The 23,433-nt window shown below is 42.3% G+C and overlaps 1 protein-coding gene across 1 annotated transcript; it reads left to right on the plus strand.

The window, feature by feature from the left end:
* The first annotated feature begins 7,885 nt into the window (after positions 1-7,885).
* Positions 7,886-21,758, plus strand: LOC142248813 (uncharacterized). Its single transcript, XM_075320168.1, has 4 exons — positions 7,886-8,117; positions 18,964-19,412; positions 19,588-20,133; positions 21,747-21,758. The coding sequence occupies exons 1-4, from the start codon at positions 7,886-7,888 to the stop codon at positions 21,756-21,758; spliced, it is 1,239 nt and encodes a 412-aa protein (XP_075176283.1).
* Positions 21,759-23,433: the final 1,675 nt, after the last annotated feature.

A 23,433-nucleotide genomic window follows, 5' to 3' on the forward strand; every position in this document is an offset into this window, starting at 1 on the left:
TGGTTCCTCTGTCTGCTTGGCTATTGCCTTTTCATCCCTGTTAAAATGTTGACTGTTCTAATTATCTTTGTTCTCACTTCTCCGTTCACTCCTCTTCAGGTGTTTCTCATTTTTTCATTTTGTTATGACCTCTCACATTTTGGATTGAGTATTATAGCTTCACTTTTCACTGCATTTTCTTGCTGGCTATACTTCCAGGTGGACCTGTGTTTAGGAATTCCAGTCCTTCAGCTTAAAAGTTTACCTTATTGAATAAACACCAGTTAAGTTCCTGCAATAAGTCAGTTTGTTTTCCTTGAAAGCATCTATTCCTTTCACCTCTTTTAGATTTCTGGGAGGTTTTACTGGCTTTGCTTAATCGTAGCTCTCTTCAACTTCCTTTCTCTACCTTATATGAATATGTTTTAGTTTTATCCCTCTTGGTTTTTGTATCTTCCTGCATACCTTGCTCTCCCCATGTTGGCAGTGTGTTGTGGCCTCCCCTCTGGTCCTTCAGGAGGTGTGAGAAACCCTTCGATGGCCTTTTATGGAGTCAGACCCGACGTGCTGTTTTCAGTAGTGCGGCTAGGGTCTTTCTAAACTGTGCAGGGACCAGTTGGGTACAGATGCGTCATCTCCTCATAGTACCCCTTTTCTGTTACCTGTGTGTGAGTGTTTACTGTATGTTCATAACAGCCTCTTGATTAGTATATGAGATTTGAGTAAATAAATATAATAAAATAGTTATTTGATTGTGTAGCCATCTGCAGTACTTATTCCTTAAATGTAGTATAATTATTTGCTTAATGTGCACATATTATGCATGAATAGTTATCTCTTATTCAGCATATCTGACAGGATGGCAGTATACTTGTGATATTAGTTTTGACGGGCATTGTAGAAAATGAGCGCAGTCGCCCAACGACAAAGATGATAGATTTACCACAAATGAGAGAAGTGTAGCTGATGATAGAGAGTGACTGATTAGCTAGACTGACAGAAGAGGAGCTTTTCAGCAATTCAGCATACATAGAGCAGTAATTCAGTCCCTAATAAAGAAAACAGTGTAAAGTCTGAAGCTGCATAATATATGTCAAATCTACCAAGTTTGAAATAAACACATTTTTCACTTTCTTTATATTTTGGAACTTGCTTTTGGGTTCTCCTCCTCATCTACTAACCATATTTTAGAGATATGTGAAGTTTTGTGCCAATGCCATGTAAAACTGGGCAGAGAGTGAAGCTTTTGTCTGTTTATTCAGAAATAACATCAGCCAATCAAGAAATATCCTTTCAGGACATGTGGCACATTACATATCACTATCACTGATCAAAGGCTATGTGCCCACGGGACAATGTCCCCGAGGATATATCCGCAGGTCTGTCTGCAGGTTAGCGCAGCTGCTCCCTGGAATCTGCAGCTATCCATTGCTGCGGGAGTCCAGCGAAATATCTGCGGTAAACCTGCGGACATTCGTGCAACTTACTTGCGGAAGTCACAGCCTCTATCACCATAGTGGAGAGGCGGGACGTCCGCAGGTGTTTCTGCAGGAATAATTGACATGCAGTTATGTGCAGCTGCGGGACATCTGCAGCATATTCCGCAGCCGCACATACTGCAGCATGGACACAACACTCCCCATATCCCATAGGATAACATGGGGAGTGTCTGTACATGCTGAAACCTGCAGATTTATCCAGAAAATCCAGATAAATCTGCAGGTTTTCCGCGGGTACAGAGTCCCATGGGCACAGAGCCTTAGGGGCACTTTGCACACAACGACATCGCAAGCCGATGCTTGCGATGCCGAGCACGATAGTCCCCGCCCCCGTCGCAGCAGCGATATCTTGTGATAGCAGCCATAGCGAACATTATCGCTACGGCAGCTTCACATGGACTCACCTGCCTTGCGACGTCGATCTGGCCGGCGATCCGCCTCCTAATTAAGGGGGCGGGTTGTGCGGCATCATAGCGACGTCACACGGCAGGCGGCCAATAGAAGCGGAGGGGCGGAGATGAGCGGGACGTAAACATCCCACCCACCTCTGTCCTTCCGCATAGCCGGCGTGAGCTGCAGGACGCAGGTAGGAGATGTTCCTCGCTCCTGCGGCTTCACACACAGTGATGTGTGCTGCCGCAGGAACGAGGAACAACATCGTACCTGTCGCAGTCGCGTAATTATGGAATTCCCAGACACTACACCGATGATACGATTACGACGATTTTGCGCTCGTTAATTGTATCATCTAGGATTTACACACTACGATGTTGAGTGCGACGCCGGAAATGCGTCACTTTCGACATGACCCCTCCAACATCGCACCTGCGATGTCGTAGTGTGCAAAGTGCCCCTTACTGTTGGGGTCCCACTCTGCAGATAGACAACACATTTAGTTTTCCAAAAAATGGCATAAAACATATGTTGAAAACTACAAGGGTAAGTGTTCACCAGCATACATTGAACAATATGACAATGTTTAAAGAATTCTAAAAATTAGCCTTCACTTGGCCCCCAAAGATCTGTCACATACCGGTACTCTTACTGTACATTGAAAAAGAAAATACTTTTCAGTGATTCCATGGAATAAAAAAATATTTTTATTGATGAATATCAATCCATAAAATAAACCGTCAGTATGGGGACAGCTGAGTCTCCAACACTGCTGCCAATGTCTGGTATTGAGAGGGACGTTCTTTTTACATAGACAGAGTCACTGAGCTTGTAATTTATTTTTTTTTAAAAAAAAAGACAAATTATTTAACTCAATCTTTGTTCTGCTACATGAATTAAAGAGATTAGAACTTTGTTCCATCTCTTTTAGTTTTAAGATATCATCACTCATAAAATATTTCAGAAACAGCTAAAAATGGTACAGCATACAGTACAGTAAATTTACCAGTCCCCTGCCATTTCCATGCTTACACTGATCATATACATTAGATAGCTGTCAGGCTAAAGATTATTCAGCTTTCAGCTATCTCTCCCAGCTTCTCCACCTACAGTCACTTGTAGAGAGAGATGAGCGAAACGGTGTTCATACCAAATACAGACTTTACTAAAAAAAATCAGTGTTCGAGTTCGGAGTTCAGGAGCTTTACGTATGATAACCACTCGATCAAGCATCACTGTGCTTGGGTATGGCCAATGCTCAGCCCAATGCGAGCCGCTTGCAGTATTTGAATGGCTCCCACTTGGGGTAACAACAGCGTGATCAGATGTAGTGTTCACCAAAAAAAAAAAGTAAAAACTCCTCCTACCCTTCTCCAAAAGTGCTCTGTTTATAGATCGCTGCATGACTTTGGTTCAGGTCAAGTTCTGGTCCTAAGCCGACTTTTATCTAAAGAATGGCTGAACCCATCGAACCGAACTTCCATGGTTCCGCTCAACTCTAGTGACAAACGAAAGGGTAACAATGTTTTGAACTTTTGACTTTCAGGCTCCATATCTGATCATCCACTACAGCTTTGAGCATGAGACTACCTTGATTTATAGACAATCATCTTGGCTATCTCATACATATATTTGACTTGCAACTATTTAGCATATGATTAGTTATGCAGATTATTGTCGTGTCACTGCATTGTTACTGCTTTGCTTCTGATGGTGGGAAAAAAAAAAATTCTTCCTGTATACTACAAATTAGAACCTGTTCTAACATTCCCTACCTCAGTGTGTAACTAGGGTGATTCCTATTCCCACTGAAATTCAACAGGTCGAACACTTCTCTCTCCCGACGTTATTTGTTGGACAGTGTGAGGAGGCAACTCTTCACATTAGTTAGTTTGCCGATGCTGCCAAAATCAGTGTGTGATGCCCTGGCAAAACCAGGTAGTCACAAAAGTTGTACATCCTCCTTGTTACCACCAGAAACCCACACTTAGGCATAACACACAGCCATTAAACCCTAGCCACCCCCTCATGATAATAAGGACACACCAGTGGGCAGAATCAGTCAGATGAGAATGCCCATCTAGGGGTCCTGAGGTGTCAGGGGCGGGAACCAGAGAGTTGAGTTTTGACGGGTGAAGTGAGAGCAGCAAAGTGTGCAGTGTAGTCCGGGGTAGTAGCCCTTGGACTACCCGGCTAGGTGGCAGACAGTGAACAGGGCCACAGGCGACAGAGATCCGGTCGCGGGCGACCTAAAGTGGACCGGGGTAGGGTTGTAGCCCGCCGGTGCCGACAGCGGGAATCCGGTCTAGAGGCCATGCACAGTCGGGGTGCCTGGACCATAGGGCGAGAAAGGTTGCAAGCCCCTCTCCAATTAACCAGCCGGGGACAAGGTTCCAGACTTTGTCCCATTAACTGCCAAGATAGAGTGAAACGGAAGCCCAACGCGGGGGATAGGGTGTCCGTCAGAACCCACTGAGATCCCTAGGGTCAGTTTTCGTGGTCCACAGCTCCCAACACACAGAGAACCGGGAGTGGACTTCTCCATTCCATGCGAAGTCGTCCAGAAGGAAAGACAAACACAAAGTGTAGGAGGAAGGGATACCTGTTCATTAACCTGGGTGCGGGACCCAAATGCACCCTCCTAAGGCAGCCGGCCACTGGCAACTTGGTTTACTACTGGACTTGTGTGAAATTACTGAACTGTGAGTACACCATTATCCCTCGGTCCAGCCTGGTGCGCCACCTCCAGCAGCCATCATTCCCGTGTTCAATCTTCGGGCCCCGGGACTTCACCTCCCCTACCCGTGGAAGGGATCCCATCTTGCTGCCCTGCTCCATCAGTCCCGGGCGCCCCATCACCAGGCAGCGGCGGTGCCACCATCCCTCACTGCAACCCACGGGTGGCGTCACAGACACAACAACTCCCCTGTAAATATCCCGTTTCTGATGGTTGTGAGGACGGGCGGCCGTGAGAGCCCGGGTCCGGGCACCCCTCGAGCCGTAACCCGGAACCGAGCAGGCCCCCCGAGAGAGAGACGCGGCAGCGGCCCCCGCCTGCAACAAGTGGGTTCAGTAAATTTTTATATAATGTGTACAGAAGCCTTTAAACTACTATGGTCACACACCAGTTTTATTTATGCTGTGCTGTATTGACCTGTGACCACAATAGTCAATCAATGGCCAAAATGAGTAATATTAATAGTGTATTACGGTACTCCTTTTGTGAATTTATACTGATGTCATCTAATTATAAAAAGTTTCCTAGAGAAAATCTTAATAATAGTTTACTTTTAAAGACATATTGCGGTAGTTTTTCTTTGCACGAATGCAGTTTGTTACAATCTATCCACACAATCCTCTGTCAGAGAATCATAATTCAAGTACATTGTATGGGTAGTCTCATGGGTACCATTACGAGAGATTTTGCAATATTTCAGTAAACTGCAGAGGTTTTGTGATGTATTTTTTTAACTGTGTGGATTCTAGAACTGAAATTTGTGTTTCTTTTAGAAACTGCATGGGCAAAAAGTACATTACAAAAACAAAAAAAAAAGATGTTTTTATTTTACATGTCGAATAAACAACCTGAGAATGGGTTATCCAAGTTGTGGACAACCCCTATAAGTAACAAGTATCAGAGACATCGATAAAGACAAAGAAAGGAAATAAAAATAATTTGTAGGGAAGGTGCCATCAATTTTTTTTTATCAATAACTGAAAAAATATAAAGTATTCATGTTTTAATGTTTTGTTTAAGTATTATCATTTGTTTTTAATTAAGCAAAATATACAAATAAAATATTTAAAAAGTTTGATATTTTCCACCATTAAACACTAGGGGGAGCAGCTGCTGAAAACCTAGTGTACAACTAACCTGGTATACAACTTCAGTAAAAGTGGGTGTATTCTGCTCTCATGTGGGTGAGGTCACACCTCCCCCTCCCCTTCAAGGTGTTTGCAAAAGGACCACTGAGGAAGACATTTAGGATCACAGTGTGGAGCCATTTTGTTGGTGACCACAAAGTGATCGTAATATGTGGAAAGTGTCACATAGGACGGCTGGCCTGGTGCTCCACTTCATGAGGTGCCCCACTGTACACTGTGCCCAATATACTCTGCCACCATATTACTGTGCCCCGATATACTGTGCCCCATATTCCTGTGCCCCCATAGTACTGCATCCTCCAGTGCTCTCTGTGCCCTTGTGCTCTTTGTGCACCCACCTTCCCCTAGGTATTGCTATTCCCGCAGTGCTCTCTGTGCCCCCAGTGTCCCCCAGGTCTGGCTATGCACCCATCATCTCCCAGTTTTTTCTGGACCCCAACGTTCCCCGGTGCTCTGTGCTCTAATGTTACCCCGGCTCTGTGCCCCCTATGTTATGCACAGGGAGCTGACAGGAAGAACTACCAGGAGCGGAAGTCCGAGAGCGGTGATCTGCAGCCTTAGCCTGGTATTGTGCTATAGATGAGAGGCTGTGATCAAAGCTCTGCTGTCAGCACACAGACAGGAGGAGGAGCTGCCAGGAGCGGAGGTCCAAGGTGAGTTACATGGGGGGTGGGAGGAAGCGATGACTGCAACGTGACATCTATAGTACAATACCTGCCTCACGCTGCAGATTGCCACTCGCTGCCATGCTCATGGGGAAAGTGGAATACACAGCATATGCTGCGGACTTCACAAATATGGTGGCGGTCTCCTGCCAGACCTGTGATCTGGACAGCCCAGAGGGCGTGTCCAGGTCACAGCAGGAAGCCACTACAGTGTAAGGCCTCCGACACACTCACGTGAAAATCACGCATGTGCCGAGAGACACGTATTTTCCCTGCATGTTGCGTGCAGGTAAGTACGTGTCTCTGGTACGTGCGGGCCACGTGTGTTCTCCGCATGCTATCCGTGATAACATACGGAGAACAGGTAATTTACATACTCACGTGGTCCTTCCTGCTGTCCGTGGTGCTGATCTTCAATCTCCAGCCCTCCCGTCTTTCGCTGCTGCTGCCGGCCGCAGTGAAGTGAATATTAAATGAGAATAATGAGCGGCGGTCAGCAGAAAGTGGCAGCAGCGTCAGAGACAGGAGGGCTGGAGAAGGTGAGTTAAGTTTTTTTTTTTTCTCTGACACGTGTGTTTTCTCCGGCGCCTGTCACACGGGACCGCATCCACACTACACCCGTGTGGTACGGGTGCGGGCCGTGGGACACCCGTGCTGCCGGAGAAAACACTGACATGTCAGCGTGTAGAAAAACGCACACACGTACAAACGCACACGGACACACGTTCCATGTGGTTTTACGTGTGTGTGCCTGCTACAATAGGGTAGCATTGCTGAACGTGTCTCCGTGCCGCCGGTACGTGCAAAAAATGGCAAACACATACCGGCGGCACGGATGTGTGTCACAGGCCTAAAAGATAGGGTCGAATGCCGACTACTAACTCTTATGCACAGAGACCACCGTATTTGAGATGTGTAACTGTCATTACATACAGCAAATCCAAGATGGCAGACCCCAGTGTTTAACTAAACATAGAATTAATCAAAAACTAAAACAATTAATTTAATTTTGGATGAAAAATAATTGATTCCATTCCATAATCAGCATTATTAATACAAAATTTTAAAAAAACGTGGCACCTTCCCTTTAAGAAACTTGCAGAAATTTTTATGGTACAAATACGAAGCTTTCTTAGTAAGACTAAACTTCTTTTTAAGTAGTCGCTCCTTTTTGCCTTGTAATCTTGAAAAATATGACGTTGATCTGCTGAGTCTGAATACATGACAACATTAATTAAATGACATCTGAAGTATCACAGTCTAAAGCGAGGGAAATATTTTTAGCTCAGTTATTAAGCCTTGGTAACTTTTGGTGAGGCTACATTTTGATTACGTGGCAGAGTTTTAATAATATAAAAAACACAGCAAAAGGTAACTATATAAAAAAAGTTCTGAATATCTCCATTAAAGAGAATGAATGTGAAAATTAGGTTTATACTCTGGAGGGGGTTTACACTAACAAACATGTTCACAGCTTTCAATGAGGACACAAGGTCATCCTTGACAAGCTCTAAGAAAGGAGAGATAATCTGCACCAGTGTCAGTGTGGAGTGGATTGCCATGGGAACTGGAATTGGCAGAAATTCTAAAAACTATTCCAATATTAATGGACGTACTTCTGCAAATACAGAATTCTCAGCAAATAATACAATATGCTACTCTCAGGATGCTTACCATATTAATGTCCGCTCATTAGGTATGGGGTAGTGACGGGTCATTCACGACCGATCCGGCGCAAAGAACTGACTCTCATCAGACCCTGAATGACTCTAACTATGAAGTAAAATGAACGTGTTCGGATGCCGATGACAACAAGGAAGACAAAACCAGAGTGTGGATGGCACCAGACTACATTAAGTTTGCCCACATATTAGATAGGGAAGCAGTTATGATTTAAAAGAGCTGGATCTTTTTGGTGAGTGGAGTGACATGAACCAGATCACCAATAATAGCCAAATTGCCACCAACTAAAATGGGGACCTCTTGACTGTCTCTTCGTGTTATGGGTGAAAAAAGAGGATGCACCACTGTCAAAAGCGTAGAGGTAGGTAGTGTAGGCACTCATTTAAAGTGCACTAATAACTGATGATACTAAGGGGCACTTTGCACACTACGACATCGCAGGTGCGATGTCGGTGGGGTCAAATTGAAAGTGACGCACATCCGGCCTTGCTGTCGATATCGTAGTGTGTAAAGCCTTTTTGATACGATTAACGAGCGCAAAAGCGTAGTAATCGTATCATCAGTGTAGCGTCGGTCATTTCCATAATTTCGGAAGGACCGATGTTACGATGTTGTTCCTCGTTCCTGCGGCAGCACACATCGCTGTGTGTGAAGCCGCAGGAGTGAGGAACATCTCCTACCTGCGTCCTGCGTCTCACGCCGGCTAAGCGGAAGGAAGGAGGTGGGCAAGATGTTTACGTCCCACTCATCTCCGCCCCTCCGCTTCTATTGGCCGCCTGCCATGTGACGTCGCTATGACGCTGCATGACCCGCCCCCTTAATAAGGAGGCGGGTCGCCGGCCAGAGCGACGTCGCAGGGCAGGTGAATGCATGTGAAGCTGGTGTAGTGCTAATGTTCGCTACGCCAGCTATCACCATGATATTGCAGCTGCGACAGGGGCGGGGACTATCATGCTCGGCATCGCAGTATTGGCTTGCAATGTCGTAGTGTGCAAAGGGCCCCTAAGGGAGCAATTTATTAAGATTTTAATTCCAGAAATCTGGCATAAAACATCTTAATAAGCAACAATATTTTTGCACTACTTGGAAGTTGTGAAATTTGTTTGCAACACAATGTTTACACGCCAGTTCTTACTTAATATGCCATACGGACAGATCATGGGTATGGCATGGCTAATTCTACCACGAAATTCATGACATGTTATGCCACATTGATCACGTAGCTTTCTCTAGAAATGTATTGCAGCCTGGTAACAAATCTGCATAGCTCATTAAGCTTCAGGCATCTCCTAATGAGTTAGACACATTGTACTGCAACGAGACCCTTCATTAAAGCTAGGGTGCCCAACGGAGCCACAAAAAGTGCAATAGTGTTTATGTTTATCAATAACTAGCTGTAGTACCCGTAGTACCCAACATTGCCCGGGATAGTAACTGTCTCTCCCACTCTCCCTCTCTATCTGTCTGTCTCCTCTCTGTCTTCCTGTCTCCCTCTCTGTCTGTCTTACTGCCTCTCTCTTGCTCTGACTGCCTGCCTCTCTCTCTTTTTCTTTGTGTCTCTGTGTGTGTGTTTCTGACTCTTTGTGTCTCTCTCTGTATGTCTGTGTGTATGTCTCTGTCTCTGTGTGTCTGTCTCTCTGTGTCTCTGTGTCGGTCTGTGTGTCTGTGTCTCTGTGTGTCTGTCCCTGTGTTTGTCTCTGTGTGTCTGTCTCTGTGTATCTCTATCTTTGTCTCTGTGTTTGTCTCTGTCTCTGTGTTTGTCTCTGTCTGTGTGTGTGTCTCTGTGTGTCTCTGTATCAGTCTCTGTATGTCTCTGATTCTGTTTATCTATCTCACTCTCTGTGTCTGTCTCTGTGTTTGTCTATGTGTGTCTCTGTCTCTCTCAGTGTGTCTCTGTGTGTGTCTGTATCTTGTCTGTCTATTGTCTGTCTTTACCGATATCATATTACCGCCCACATAAGTTTCTTATACTAAGAATGTCCTTCGTAAGGTAAGCAGGTTTTTTAGCGAATAACTGTACAGCGCAGGGTTAAATTTTCCCCTCAAAACATAATCTTTGACATTCCGTAACTCAAATGGGGTGTCTGTGCAACATTTTTTGATTGTAAATGCGACAGTGTGAATTCTTTTAGCGGACATACACACACACACAAACACACACACACACACACACAGCTTTATATATTAGATAAATGTTCATTTAAGATCATTTCTACACTTACACTTTGTGTATTGACCTCAAGCCCAGGAAAAGGAAGCTCCATGCAAATATCTGTACATACCTCACATAGAGAACTGCAACAATGAAAGAATCAGAATGACGTTAAAGGGGTTGTCCATCTTTGGAGAGCAATTTCTTTTTTTCATTACAATTTTTGCAGCATGTGCATTCAATGGCCACTGTGTTGCAATCTCTAATGCTAGCTGCATAATGAGTCACCAAGAATAAAGGGGGTGTTACACACAGTGATATCGCTGATGAAAGCACCCGCCCCCATCGTTTGTGCGTCACGGGCAAATCGCTGCCAGTGGCGCACAAAATCGTTAGGAGCCATCACACGGACTTACCTGCTTAGCGACGACGCTGTTGCCGGCAAACCGCCTCTTTTCTAAGGGGGCGGTTGGTGCGGCGTCACAGCGGCGTCACTAAGCGGCCGCCCAATAGAAGCGGAGGGGCGGAGATGAGCGGGACGTAACATCCCGCCCACCTCCTTCCTTCCGCATTGCCGGTGGCCGCAGGTAAGCTGCAGTTCGTCGTTCATGAGGTGTCACACGTAGCGATGTGTGCTGCCACGGTAACGACGAACAACCTATGTGCTCCACAATCAATGATATTTTAAAAAGGAACGACGTGTCAACGATGGACGATAAGGTGAGTATTTTCCATCGCTAACGGTCGTTCCTTGCCGTCACACGCAACGACGTCGCTAACGATGCTGGATGTGTGTCACGGAATCCGTGACCCTGGCGATATATCGTTAGATACGTTGCTGCGTGTAACGGGGCCTTTAGTCAGTGAACTCATTCTGGGAGAGTTTGCAACTCTTACCTGTCTTTCTTTGAGCTCCTACCTCTGATTTATGACTACAGATAATATTTAAGTTGAAAAAAAAATTATCCCAGAAAGGTGGACAATCCCTATAGGACTTTGGAAGACACAGGGTAATTGTACCTTGCTGTAAAAGAGTACAGACATTGGATGAATATTGTGGCTGGAAATAAGAGAGGTATAGTGAGTAGTGATAGGACGAGATAGGATGGATGAGAGGCATTGGATATTATAGCTGACCGTGGATGATCATTACATTGTGGATGATACTCGTACTTTAGGGAGAAAATTTGAACTAGCAATATACTGGATATGGAGAGCATACCGGGGCAGGCACAATGTGGGGGCACGATATGCAGTTAACATTGTGTTTTGGCAAGGGAGGGGTACAATGTACTTTTTGTGACATACAGTGCTGGCCAAAAGTATTGGCACCCCTGCCATTCTGTCAGATAATACTCAGTTTCTTCTTGAAAATGATTGCAATCACAAATTCTTTGGTATTATTAACTTCATTATTTTGCTTGCAATGAAAAAACACAAAAGAGAATGAAACAAAAATCAAATCATTGATCATTTCACACAAAACGCCAAAAATGGGCCAGACAAAAGTATTGGCACCCTTAGCCTTCTTACAATGCTCTCCTGGAATTTTAGACCATTCGTCTTTGGCAAACTGCTCCAGGTCGTTGAGATTTGAAGGGTGCCTTCTCCAAACTGCCATTTTGAGATCTCTCCACAGGTGTTCTATGGGATTCAGGTCTGGACTCATTGCTGGCCACTTTAGTAGTCTCCAGTGCTTTCTCTCAAACCATTTTCTAGTGCTTTTTGAAGTGTGTTTTGGGTCATTGCCCTGCTGGAAGACCCATGACCTCTGAGGGAGACCCAGCTTTCTCACACTGGGCCCTACATTATGCTGCAAAATTTGTTGGTAGTCTTCAAACTTCATAATGCCATGCACACGGTCAAGCAGTCCAGAGCCAGAGGCAGCAAAGCAACCCCAAAACATCAGGGAACCTCCGCCATGTTTGACTGTAGGGACCATGTTCTTTTCTTTGAATGCCTCTTTTTTTTTCCTGTAAACTCTATGTTGATGGCTTTTCCCAAAAAGCTCTACTTTTGTCTCATCTGACCAGAGAACATTCTTCCAAAACGTTTTAGGCTTTCTCAGGTAAGTTTTGACAAACGGGTTGACACTGTTGTACCCTCGGACTGCAGGGCAGCTTGAACTTGTTTGGATGTTAGTCGAGGTTCTTTATCCACCATTTGCACAATCTTGCGTTTAAATCTCTCGTCAATTTTTCTTTTCCTTCCACATCTAGGGAGGTTAGCCACAGTGCCATGGGCTTTAAACTTCTTGATGACACTGCTTCAGGTCTTTGGAGATGGACTTGTAGCCTTGAGATTGCTCATGCTTCCTCACAATTTGGATTCTCAAGTCCTCAGACAGTTCTTTGATCTTCTTTCTTTTCTCCATGTGGATGTGGTACACACAAGGACACAGGACAGAGGTTGAGTCAACTTTAATCCATGTCAACTGGCTGCAAGTGTGATTTAGTTATCGCCAACACCTGTTAGGTGCCACAGGTAAGTTACAGGTGCTGTTAATTACACAAATTAGAGAAGCATCACATGATTTTTCAAACAGTGCCAATACTTTTGTCCACCCCCTTTTTTATGTTTGGTGTGGAATTATATCCCATTTGGCTTTATGACAATTTTTTTTATTTTTTTTCATTGAAGACAAATTAAATGAAGATAATAATACCAAAAAATGTGTGATTGCAATTATTATCTGACAGAATTGCAGGGGTGCCAATAATTTTGTCCAGCACTGTAATACATAGTCCTACAACTGCATTAATGTGGTAAAGATTTCTTCTCATCTCAATAGGATTCATAAAGAGTCAGTATATGTAAGGATTTGAAGGGTTAACTAAATGCCTTAAAGAGTTATTCCCATCTTCATATATGGGTATTGTGGGATAATGCTGATAAATGCAAGCAATTTTGCGTTTTCCTGCTTATTAAAATTTTCAGCAGTTTTTGAGATATTAACACTTTTCTGATATTTATAGCTTATTGCCTAGGAGAACTACCATCACTGCAGGACCGCAAAACAGTCAGTGCTTACAGGATCTTTTCTATTAAGTCTTTATTCATTGTTTTGAAGCTGGCCATGATTGCTTTTGCATGCTATTACGTCCTAATCCCAGCCAGCTACAGTGCAGTGCTTACAAGCTGAACACCAGCAGTGGTCAGTCTCCTAGGTAACAAGCTGTAAACAAAAGAAAAGTAATATTATATCAAGAACGGCTGCAAATTTAAGTAGACAGTAAATTGCAAAAGTGCTTATTTTTACAGGCAATATCCATCTATGAGAATGAAGATAAACTTTTTAGCTATCCATTGTATACAGTTAGGTCCAGAAATATTTGGACAGTGACACAAGTTTTGTTATTTTAGCTGTTTACAAAAACATGTTCAGAAATACAATTATATATATAATATGGGCTGAAAGTGCACACTCCCAGCTGCAATATGAGAGTTTTCCCATCCAAATCGGAGAAAGGGTTTAGGAATCATAGCTCTGTAATGCATAGCCTCCTCTTTTTAAAGGGACCAAAAGTAATTGGACAAGGGACTCTAAGGGCTGCAAATAACTCTGAAGGCGTCTCCCTCGTTAACCTGTAATCAATGAAGTAGTTAAAAGGTCTGGGGTTGATTACAGGTGTGTGGTTTTGCATTTGGAAGCTGTTGCTGTGACCAGACAACATGCGGTCTAAGGAACTCTCAATTGAGGTGAAGCAGAACATCCTGAGGCTGAAAAAAAAGAAAAAATCCATCAGAGAGATAGCAGACATGCTTGGAGTAGCAAAATCAACAGTTGGGTACATTCTGAGAAAAAAGGAATTGACTGGTGAGCTTGAGAACTCAAAAAGGCCTGGGCGTCCACGGATGACAACAGTGGTGGATGATCGCCGCATACTTTCTTTGGTGAAGAAGAACCCGTTCACAACATCAACTGAAGTCCAGAACACTCTCAGTGAAGTAGGTGTTTCTGTCTCTAAGTCAACAGTAAAGAGAAGACTCCATGAAAGTAAATACAAAGGGTTCACATCTAGATGCAAACCATTCATCAATTCCAAAAATAGACAGGCCAAGGTTAAATTTGCTGAAAAATACCTCATGAAGCCAGCTCAGTTCTGGAAAAGTATTCTATGGACAGATGAGACAAAGATCAACCTGTACCAGAATGATGGGAAGAAAAAAGTTTGGAGAAGAAAGGGAACGGCACATGATCCAAGGCACACCACATCCTCTGTAAAACATGGTGGAGGCAACGTGATGGCATGGGCATGCATGGCTTTCAATGGCACTGGGTCACTTGTGTTTATTGATGACATAACAGCAGACAAGAGTAGCCGGATGAATTCTGAAGTGTACCGGGATATACTTTCAGCCCAGATTCAGCCAAATGCCGCAAACTTGATCGGACGGCGCTTCATAGTACAGATGGACAATGACCCCAAGCATACAGCCAAAGCTACCCAGGAGTTCATGAGTGCAAAAAAGTGGAACATTCTGCAATGGCCAAGTCAATCACCAGATCTTAACCCAATTGAGCATGCATTTCACTTGCTCAAATCCAGACTTAAGACGGAAAAAAATGCAGCATGGGCACAGCAGTTCCAAAATGCCAAAGAAATGGATGGGGACTCGCTGTCCTGCAGATTTTTGAGAAATCCGCAAAATTTTCTCAAAAAAATCGCTTCAAATTACCCGAATTTTTCGCAGCGTGGGCACATAGCCTTACAGTAAGAAAATTAAGGCAAACAAGCCAAAGAGGTCACACAGCATATTAACAAACTATTAATTAAAATTAATCTGCTCAATATAGAATAAGCCTGCAGCTGTTGTATGCTTAAACAGCATTCTGTTTTTATGAATGATTCTACGTTTGTTTTAATCTGTACAATTACTACTTATTTCCTGATGAACCTTCTCAGCCGTTGCAAGCATTTCTCCATTTTTCCATGTTTGTGACAAAAACATGCATTAAATTGCTTAACCCTTTTCTTTTGTGTTGTTGGTTTAGTAAATATCTTGCTCTCCAGGACATTTGTAAGTAATGTAAGCATGCACTCGATACATTTACACTTTAGCAACCAGATTACTGAATCCATAATAATCAATGAAATATGAGAGGCTTGTTGTGATGCCTGAGGATACAAAGTCAGACATTTCCAGCAGAGAGTTGGTATTAATGTAATTTAAGATTGATTGCTCCTAACAATGTAATAGAATGGAGAAAAAAACAAACATTTGTTAGTAAAGTTTTGTATAGACTGATTTATATGAAGAAATAATGGTTTCATACCTGTAAAATTTATGGAATTGATTACCACATAATCACTTTTTTTTATTTTTCCATATATTTTGCTCAAGAAGCTTTTTCCATAGTTGATTTTAAACTAGTGAAACTTTTTGCAGACAGCTGGAACCACGACAAATATTGGTAACAAACCGACCTCAGGTCCTAAATTATTTAACAGTTGCACATAAAGTATCTATGGCGGTATATGAAATCCCTACAGAACTGAACTGGAGAACCACTGAGCCCACGTGCTGCCGTAGAGTACCTTCATACAGTACCAGAGCACAGAAATTTTAGGGCAGTATTACTAATCCTGTCTAATTTTTAGACACAGTAAATGTAAACTAGACAATATAAGAAAATGCCCTAAATTTATCACAGTGGCTCATGCTTGTTGAATTTGGCTTATTTTTAGATTCCCTAGGCCAATATTTCCCCGCTTATTGGCTGTCTCGTCTACTTCATTCTGATAATATACACCAAAATTGCACATTATGCCACGTTTTAAAGGAAAGTTAAAGAGATTGGCTACTACATTGATGGCCTAACCTTAGGATAGGTCATCACTGTCTGAGTGACCGGGGTCCAACACAAGCACCCCTGCCTATCAATTTTTCTCGGTGCCGGGAGCCAGAAAGGCCAAGTTTCAAAGATGCCTCATCTTTTGATATTAGCCTGGTACTGCACATTGATCTCTTATTGATTTGATTGAGAGGTGGATGTGCAGTACCCAGCCGCAGCTGCTATCAGTGGAAGGGGGAACTCTGGAGCTGAGCCTTTCTAACCATCTGCTACCACTGCCGGCAATGACAACTCAGTGGGAGTGCGCAGTATTTGAATCCAGCTGATCAGACGTTGCTGAACTATCCTAAGGTCATCAAATATTCTTTTTAGGTTACTGCAGCAGTATACTTATAGAAGGACTGTAAAGGGTGCTTTACACGCTGCAACATCGCTACCGATATATTGTCGGGGTCAAGTCGTTTGTGACGCACATCCGGCGCCGGTAGCGACATCGCAGCGTGTGACACCAAGGAGCGACGATCAACGATCGCAAAATCGTCCAAAAACGGTGATCGTTGACACGTTGCTCCTTTCCTTAATATCGTTACTGCTGCAGGTACGATGTGTTCTTCATTCCTATGGCAGCACACTTCGCTATATGTGACACCGCAGGAGCAACGAACATCTCCTTACTTGTGTCCACCGGCAATGCGGAAGGAAGGAGGTGGGCGGGATGTTACGTCTGCTTGCTTCTATTGGACGGCCACTTAGTGACGTCGCGGTGACGTTGCTGTGACGCCGAACGCACCTCACCCTTGAGGGAGGGATTGTTCGGCGGCGTTCAGCGACGTCACTGACAAGGTATGTGCGTGAGTCTCTGCCGTAGCGATAATGTTTGCTACGGCATTGATCACCAAATGTCGCACATAAAACGGGGCGGGTGCTATCGCGCTTGACATCGCTAGCAATCGCTAGCGATGTCGCAACGCATAAGGCACCCTTAGGCCTCCAACACAAATCCGTTAAAAACACGCACGTGCTGCGAGACACGTATTTTCCCTGCGTGTTGCGTGTGGTAAGTACGTATCTCGGGTACGTGCGGTCCACGTGTGTTCTCCGTGTTCTATCTGCGATAGCACATGGAGAACCGGTAATTTGCATACTCACCTGGTCTGCGCTGCTGTCCAGGGTTCTGATCTTCGGCTCCAGCCCCGCCCACTCCTCGCTGACGCTGCTTCCGCCTGAGCGGAGAGGCAGAGATTAGCGCCCGTGACAGCACGCCCACCTCCTTTACACGCTCATAACAAGCGGCGGCCGGCAGGAACATTTTGCAGCGGAAGGCCTCCACGGTGATTATGTGTTTTTTTTATTTTTAAATTAATGACACGTGTTCTCCGGCGCGTGTCACACGGAACCGCATCCACACTACATCCGTGTGGTACAGGTGCGGGCCATGTGACACCCATGCTGCCGGAGAATACGTGGACATGTCAGCGTGAGAAAATCACGGACGTACGAAAGTACGGAACGGACACACGTTCCGTTCCAAAATACTTACGTGTGTCCAAACAATAATGAAAACATAGGTCCACGTGTCTCCGTGCCGCCGGTACGTGAAAAAACTGCCAAACACGTACCAGCGGCACGGATGTGTGTCTTAGGCCTTAAGGGTACTTGCACACATTGAGTATGTGGTTAGAAACATTTTTGTACCATTTCTGCAATTCTTGGTAGTAAAAAATATGAAGCAAAAACATGCATTGTTGCCATACTTTCGATGCGTTTTTGCATACGTTTTTCATCTGCGTTTTTATAGCGTGTTTGACTGACTTCATTGAAGTCAATGGGTGGAAATATAATACAAAACCGCTGAAAGAATTGTCATGCTACAGATTATTTTCTGCACCAAATCTGCAAGTCCCAAAAGAGCAATATGTGCATAACACTTCTGGATTCTCATTGACTTTGCTGGCATCAGGATTGCCTTCCGGCTTTGGGACAAAACTGCACTCATAAACACATAAAAAAAGCAACGCGTGCAAATAGCTTAATAGTATACCAACATTGTTCCCAGCATTGACCTGCTTCCAGGCATCGTCCCCATGCTGTTCCCATTCTATATGAGTGCTGTTTCCATCAATTTCAGTGATTTTCCCTAAAGGCTACTTTACACACTGCGATATCGGGCGCGATGTCGCCGTATGTGCGGCACGCCCTGTTCGTTAGCGCGATGTGTGTTCATCGCTGTGTGTCCATGTTTTTGTCGTGTGCTTACGGTCACATGTCACAATCTCTGTTATAGTCACCTTTCAAGCTATCTCGTGTCCCGATGTAATGAGGAACAATATTATCGTTGTGTAGCTGTCTCACCGCATGGATTTCCAAGTGTCATGGCGATATGGGCGTTGGTTCCCCACACAAAGTGCATCTTGATGTAGTAGAATTGTAAACTCGCTACACCCCTGCTTGCCTCGACTCATTTGTTTAATCAGCGCTATAGATTTTCATTGGTTGTTGGTAGTATAAATGTGCGCAGATGCGTGTTCATTCTTGCAGCTGTTGTCTACCCATTTGCGTTTGTCCTCGCACAACTTATTTTGGAAAACAACTGTCATCTGGACGCAACTGTCATCTGGACTTGCTTTTCTTTGCTTCAAGGTATGTGTTATCGTTTTTTTTTTAATTATTTTTTTAATGTATTTTTTAAACTCATTGTTTGTACTGATTTTGCTCCAATTTAATGTTAGCCAGACGTGTATGTGCTATAGTATTTGCTGTATATAATTTTTTAGTTTTTTTCTTTGTTTAATTTGGTCAAAATCATAGTTTGTACTGAATTTGCTCCAATTTAATGTTTGCCTGACGTGTATGTGCAATTTTTTTTTTTTTTTTTTTTTTTAAATTTTTTTTTATTCTTATTTAAATCAGTGCTTGTACTGATGTATCTCCAATTTACTGTTTTACAGATGTGTACTAATAAGGAGGAATTCCTACGTGAATTCATTGAGGTGTACCAGACGCAAACACCCTTATGGAAAATTAAATCCCCCGAGTACAGCAATAGGCAACTTAAAAAGGATGCGTACCTTAAAATGATTGCAATATATGACAAATACCATCCTAATCAAAAAGGTACCGAGGATCTGGTTAAAAGAAAAATACAGGCAATACGCACAGTTTATAAGAAAGAACTGAACAAAATAGAGGAATCCAAGCGTTCTGGTGCTGGCACTGGTGATGTCTACGTCCCAACGCTGTGGTATTTTGATTTATTAAATTTCACAAGGGACCAGGAGCTTCACAGGCCATCAACCAGTAGCCTCAATATTGGTGGTGATATTCCCCCTGATGCGAACAATGAAGTGACTATATCTGAGGTATAATTTTTAAAATTGTCCTAATTGGTTTTAAAAATTGTTTTTGGTATTTTTTATTGATGATGAAATGAATATTTGTCTACTTTCCAATATATATGTAAAAGTGTACAAATTTTGTTTAGAAAAATAGATTTGAATGACAATTTTATTTATTCATGTTAATTTTGTATAGCAGGAGCCAACAACAAGTCAGCAATCAACATCTGAACAACTAATGGAAACTCCTGCTAGCCAATTAACCAATGTTGATTTGGTTGAGGCAGGCCCATCCAATGTGTCCTACACACAAAGTTGGCAAAGGAGAAAAAAAACCATCCCTCCAAACACTACTACAGCTGTAACAAAACTGATGGGAGTGGCACAAAACATCCTAGACCAGCACAACAGACCACCCCTTTCTGGTATTGCTATGTTTGTGGATGATGAAATGCGTGAACTGACCCCAGATCAAAAATACATAGCCCAATGTTTAATCCAGGATGTCTTACGTTTGGCAAGAGCAAAAAAACTAACAGACTCATCCTATGTTGCCATTGGCGAGGTTTCTCATCCTGTTGAACCTGTTGAACCTGTTGAACCTGTTGAACCTGTTGACCCTGTTGAACCTGTTGATCCTGTTGCTCCTGTTGATGCCCCTGAAATTCCTCAAGCTGCAGCAGAGCCATCAAGACAAGCACTTCGAAAGGGTGGTGTGCGTGGCCGTAGGTCACGCATGAGTTTGGTAAACAAACGCAAAAAGAAGTAGTTGTATTGTTTTTTTATATTATTTTCGTATGTTTTTGGTGATTATTGTATTCCTTCTGTTGCCTGATATTTCGTGCATATTTGTGAAAATAACAAATGTGTAACCATTCCACAGATAATAAACCTGCCATATGAAATAATGTGTTTTTCGAATCAATTAGGCACAATTTTTGTGAAAATGGTTTAAAACTTTTATTTTAATTTAGATTTATTTATTAACTTGTCTAATTTTTTTTGCAATTTTAAAAAATATTTTTCTGGTAAAATCTTAGTTTACAAACAATTAGACATACATGGTTAACATAGAAATCTACAAAACAAACATCATTTATTTATTACGTTGATTAATATATTTAAGGATTAGGGCATCATGCGCCGCAGAGGCTTCTTTGAGTCGGTTCGCAGACACATAAACATCATATAGTGTGACTATTTCTGTAAAAAAAACAACAAAAAAAACAGTTATTGTTATATATTTTAGCGTTTGGTTATAAAAATTAAATTAAACAATGAAAAATTGAAACATTTACCATTATGTTGTACACTCATGAAACTTACCATTACTGACAACTTGTTTTTCACGTTCATCTCCTGATGATGCGCTCATGTCCCAACCTGATCCTCTACCACCTAATTGAAACATAAGGTAATTTTGTTAGAGTATTAGCCATGTAGCTAAAGATTTTCCACTGTACTAACTTTGGAAAACCACATCAGTACCATTGTCCTCCATATTCTCTTCAGACGTTACATCAGCATCACCATGTCCTGATGATGGTGACAGAACATCATAATCAAGGCTGTCTGCTTCCTCATTTAAAATGGGTAGGCTATTTTCAGGGTTGGAATCCATGCTTGCAGACAGCTGCTGGACTACATTTTCATCAGTATTGTTGGTGGGCTGCCTTGACTCATTATTCAATGAGTTTACATCTGTTAACATTAAATAAAAACACTTTTCATTAAACCCAAACAACAACATATAATGTGATTTTTTGATCTAACAAATCACTGCAGACCGTTAATGATTTTAAAAACTGTTATGTTTTTATATTATTAATCAAAAATATAGATAATGTATGTATGTAAAAATTATCTTACCAGCTATCAATACCAGGCTACTTCGAATTTCTTCGATTCTCTCCTTATCCCTGTACTTTAAATCAGCCCATTTCTTCAGTACCTGCGTTGATGTGCGTCTGATATGAAATTTACGGAACAGGCCCCTGCATATTTTTTTCACAACACTCCTTTTATGTCCCATAGGACGTGGATATGTCTTTGCACATATATAGTCCAGTGCATCCATCCTTTTCACCAAGTATTGGACCTCCCCTTGGCCCCAGACCTTTGAACGTTTGTTGGTTGCCATTTTCCCTTTCAGTTTCGCTTTAGATCAGCAGGTACACAGTGTGGCGTGTCACATGGTCATTTAGACGTTTGTACGTCATGACGTTTCTTTATTTATATGTGAACAAACTGAACATTGTATGTCGCCGTAATGTACATTAGTAATACTTATGTGCTCATTTTTTTATGCGCAAATGGTTTTTTTTGTTTTTATCACTTTGTTTTTTGTGTTTATTAAAGAATTATCTTTGAATTATATTTTAGTTATGGAAAAGTGCCTTTTTTTTTTAAAATCATAATGTTTTATGTCATGTTTAAAACATACATATTAGTAAATTTAAATAATCAATCGAGAAAAATGATTGACAGAATGCTTGTACTGCTTAATTGTTTAGTTATCTTTTTTTGATAATTTGTAAATGAAAAATTTTGCCCAAATAAATATTTTGTTTACAATCATACATTATTTTGTAATGATTAAACATGTTATCACAATAAACTTCAAAAAACTATATTCACAATGTTGTATTAAGTTACATCAAACAATTTACTTTAATAACACAATAAACATTTTTCAACTCAAAATCAGAATCTTTCCACACTTAAGGCAATTTTAGTTAAAAAAAAAAAAAAAAAACCAAAAAAAAATTATGACTTACATTATTTAAACACAACCATGCAATCTCATGTTTAAAGAGCACCTAAACTCATGAATTAATTATAAACATGCTGCCATGACACAGCCCCTGGGCCATTAAAAAAATTACAATAATTAGCTCTGTTTTCCATTGCATCCATCATACTACGTGACAGGGGTGGCTGTGGCAAAAGATTATCCAGTGGGTTACCTTGCTGACGCCATGCCCCCAGCTCAACAACACCATTACTTGGATTTTCTACATCAACAAAGCCAGGTGGAACATATTCAAGACCATCTCTTTTTCTGAGAAAATTATGCAAATAACAGCATGCAAGCACAACATTGTCAATGGATTCAAGTTTTAAGTTGATTGGCATGGAAAAGATACGAAATCTACTGCTTAATATGCCAAAAGCATTCTCGACAACTCTTCTAGCTCTGCATAGACGATAATTAAAAATGCGTCTTTCAACATTCAAGCCTGTAAGTGGATATGGCCGTAACAAATTACGTAGTAATGGAAAGGCCTCGTCCGCCAAAAAAACAAAATTTAAATTTCCAATGGTATTTTGGTTTGTGGGTAATTGGAGTTGATTTTGTTTGAGCCGTAATGCAAACTCCGTATGTTCAAATACCCCACCATCAGAAACTCGGCCATTCATGCCGATATCAATGTACAGAAAATCATAAGTTGCGTTGACAACCGCCATAAGGATAATGCTGTGGTAGCCCTTGTAGTTGTAATAATATGAGCCAGAATTATGTGGCTGCATTATCCTTATGTGTTTGCCGTCAATAGCGCCACCACAATTAGGGAATTGCCATAATAGGTTGAATGTATTAGCAATTTTGTCCCAATCAGTAGGACTATTTGGCAAATGCATGTAGTCATGTAAAGCATGTGCTATTGCCAAACATGTCTCTGGAATTAATGAGCTAAGTAGAGAGCGGGACACTGCTGATGAATACTGAAGGTCAGTCAAACTGCGTCCTGTAGCCAAGAATCGAAGAGTCACCCCCAAACGCTCGTCTACAGGTACTGCCTGACGCATTACTGTATTATTGCGCTGGATATAAGGGCGGACTTTCTCTAAAAGGTATGAGAACGAGCTTTCAGACATGCGTAAGTAGTTTCGAAAGTCATGTGGGTTATGCTCTTGTAGGTCTCTTACAAGGTGCATGTGAGTATAGCGTTGTCTCTCTAGTAGCCATTTGCGTGCCCAAATTCTTCTTTTTCTTGTTCGGCATCGCATGTCATGATCCTCGGCAAGTGCAAGGGCTCCTCCG

This window comes from Anomaloglossus baeobatrachus, chromosome 1, assembly GCF_048569485.1.
Source record: "Anomaloglossus baeobatrachus isolate aAnoBae1 chromosome 1, aAnoBae1.hap1, whole genome shotgun sequence".
NCBI lineage: Eukaryota > Metazoa > Chordata > Amphibia > Anura > Aromobatidae > Anomaloglossus > Anomaloglossus baeobatrachus.

What these genes read in the sequence shown, in the direction of transcription:
- LOC142248813 (XM_075320168.1), top strand. Translation starts at nt 7,886, where the DNA reads ATGTTCACAGCTTTCAATGAGGACACAAGGTCATCCTTGACAAGCTCT. An exon ending in TATTAATGTCCGCTCATTAG is followed by an intron (nt 8,118 to 18,963) that starts GTATGGGGTAGT and finishes TATTTAAATCAG; the next exon opens with TGCTTGTACTGATGTATCTC. An exon ending in ATGAAGTGACTATATCTGAG is followed by an intron (nt 19,413 to 19,587) that starts GTATAATTTTTA and finishes TTTGTATAGCAG; the next exon opens with GAGCCAACAACAAGTCAGCA.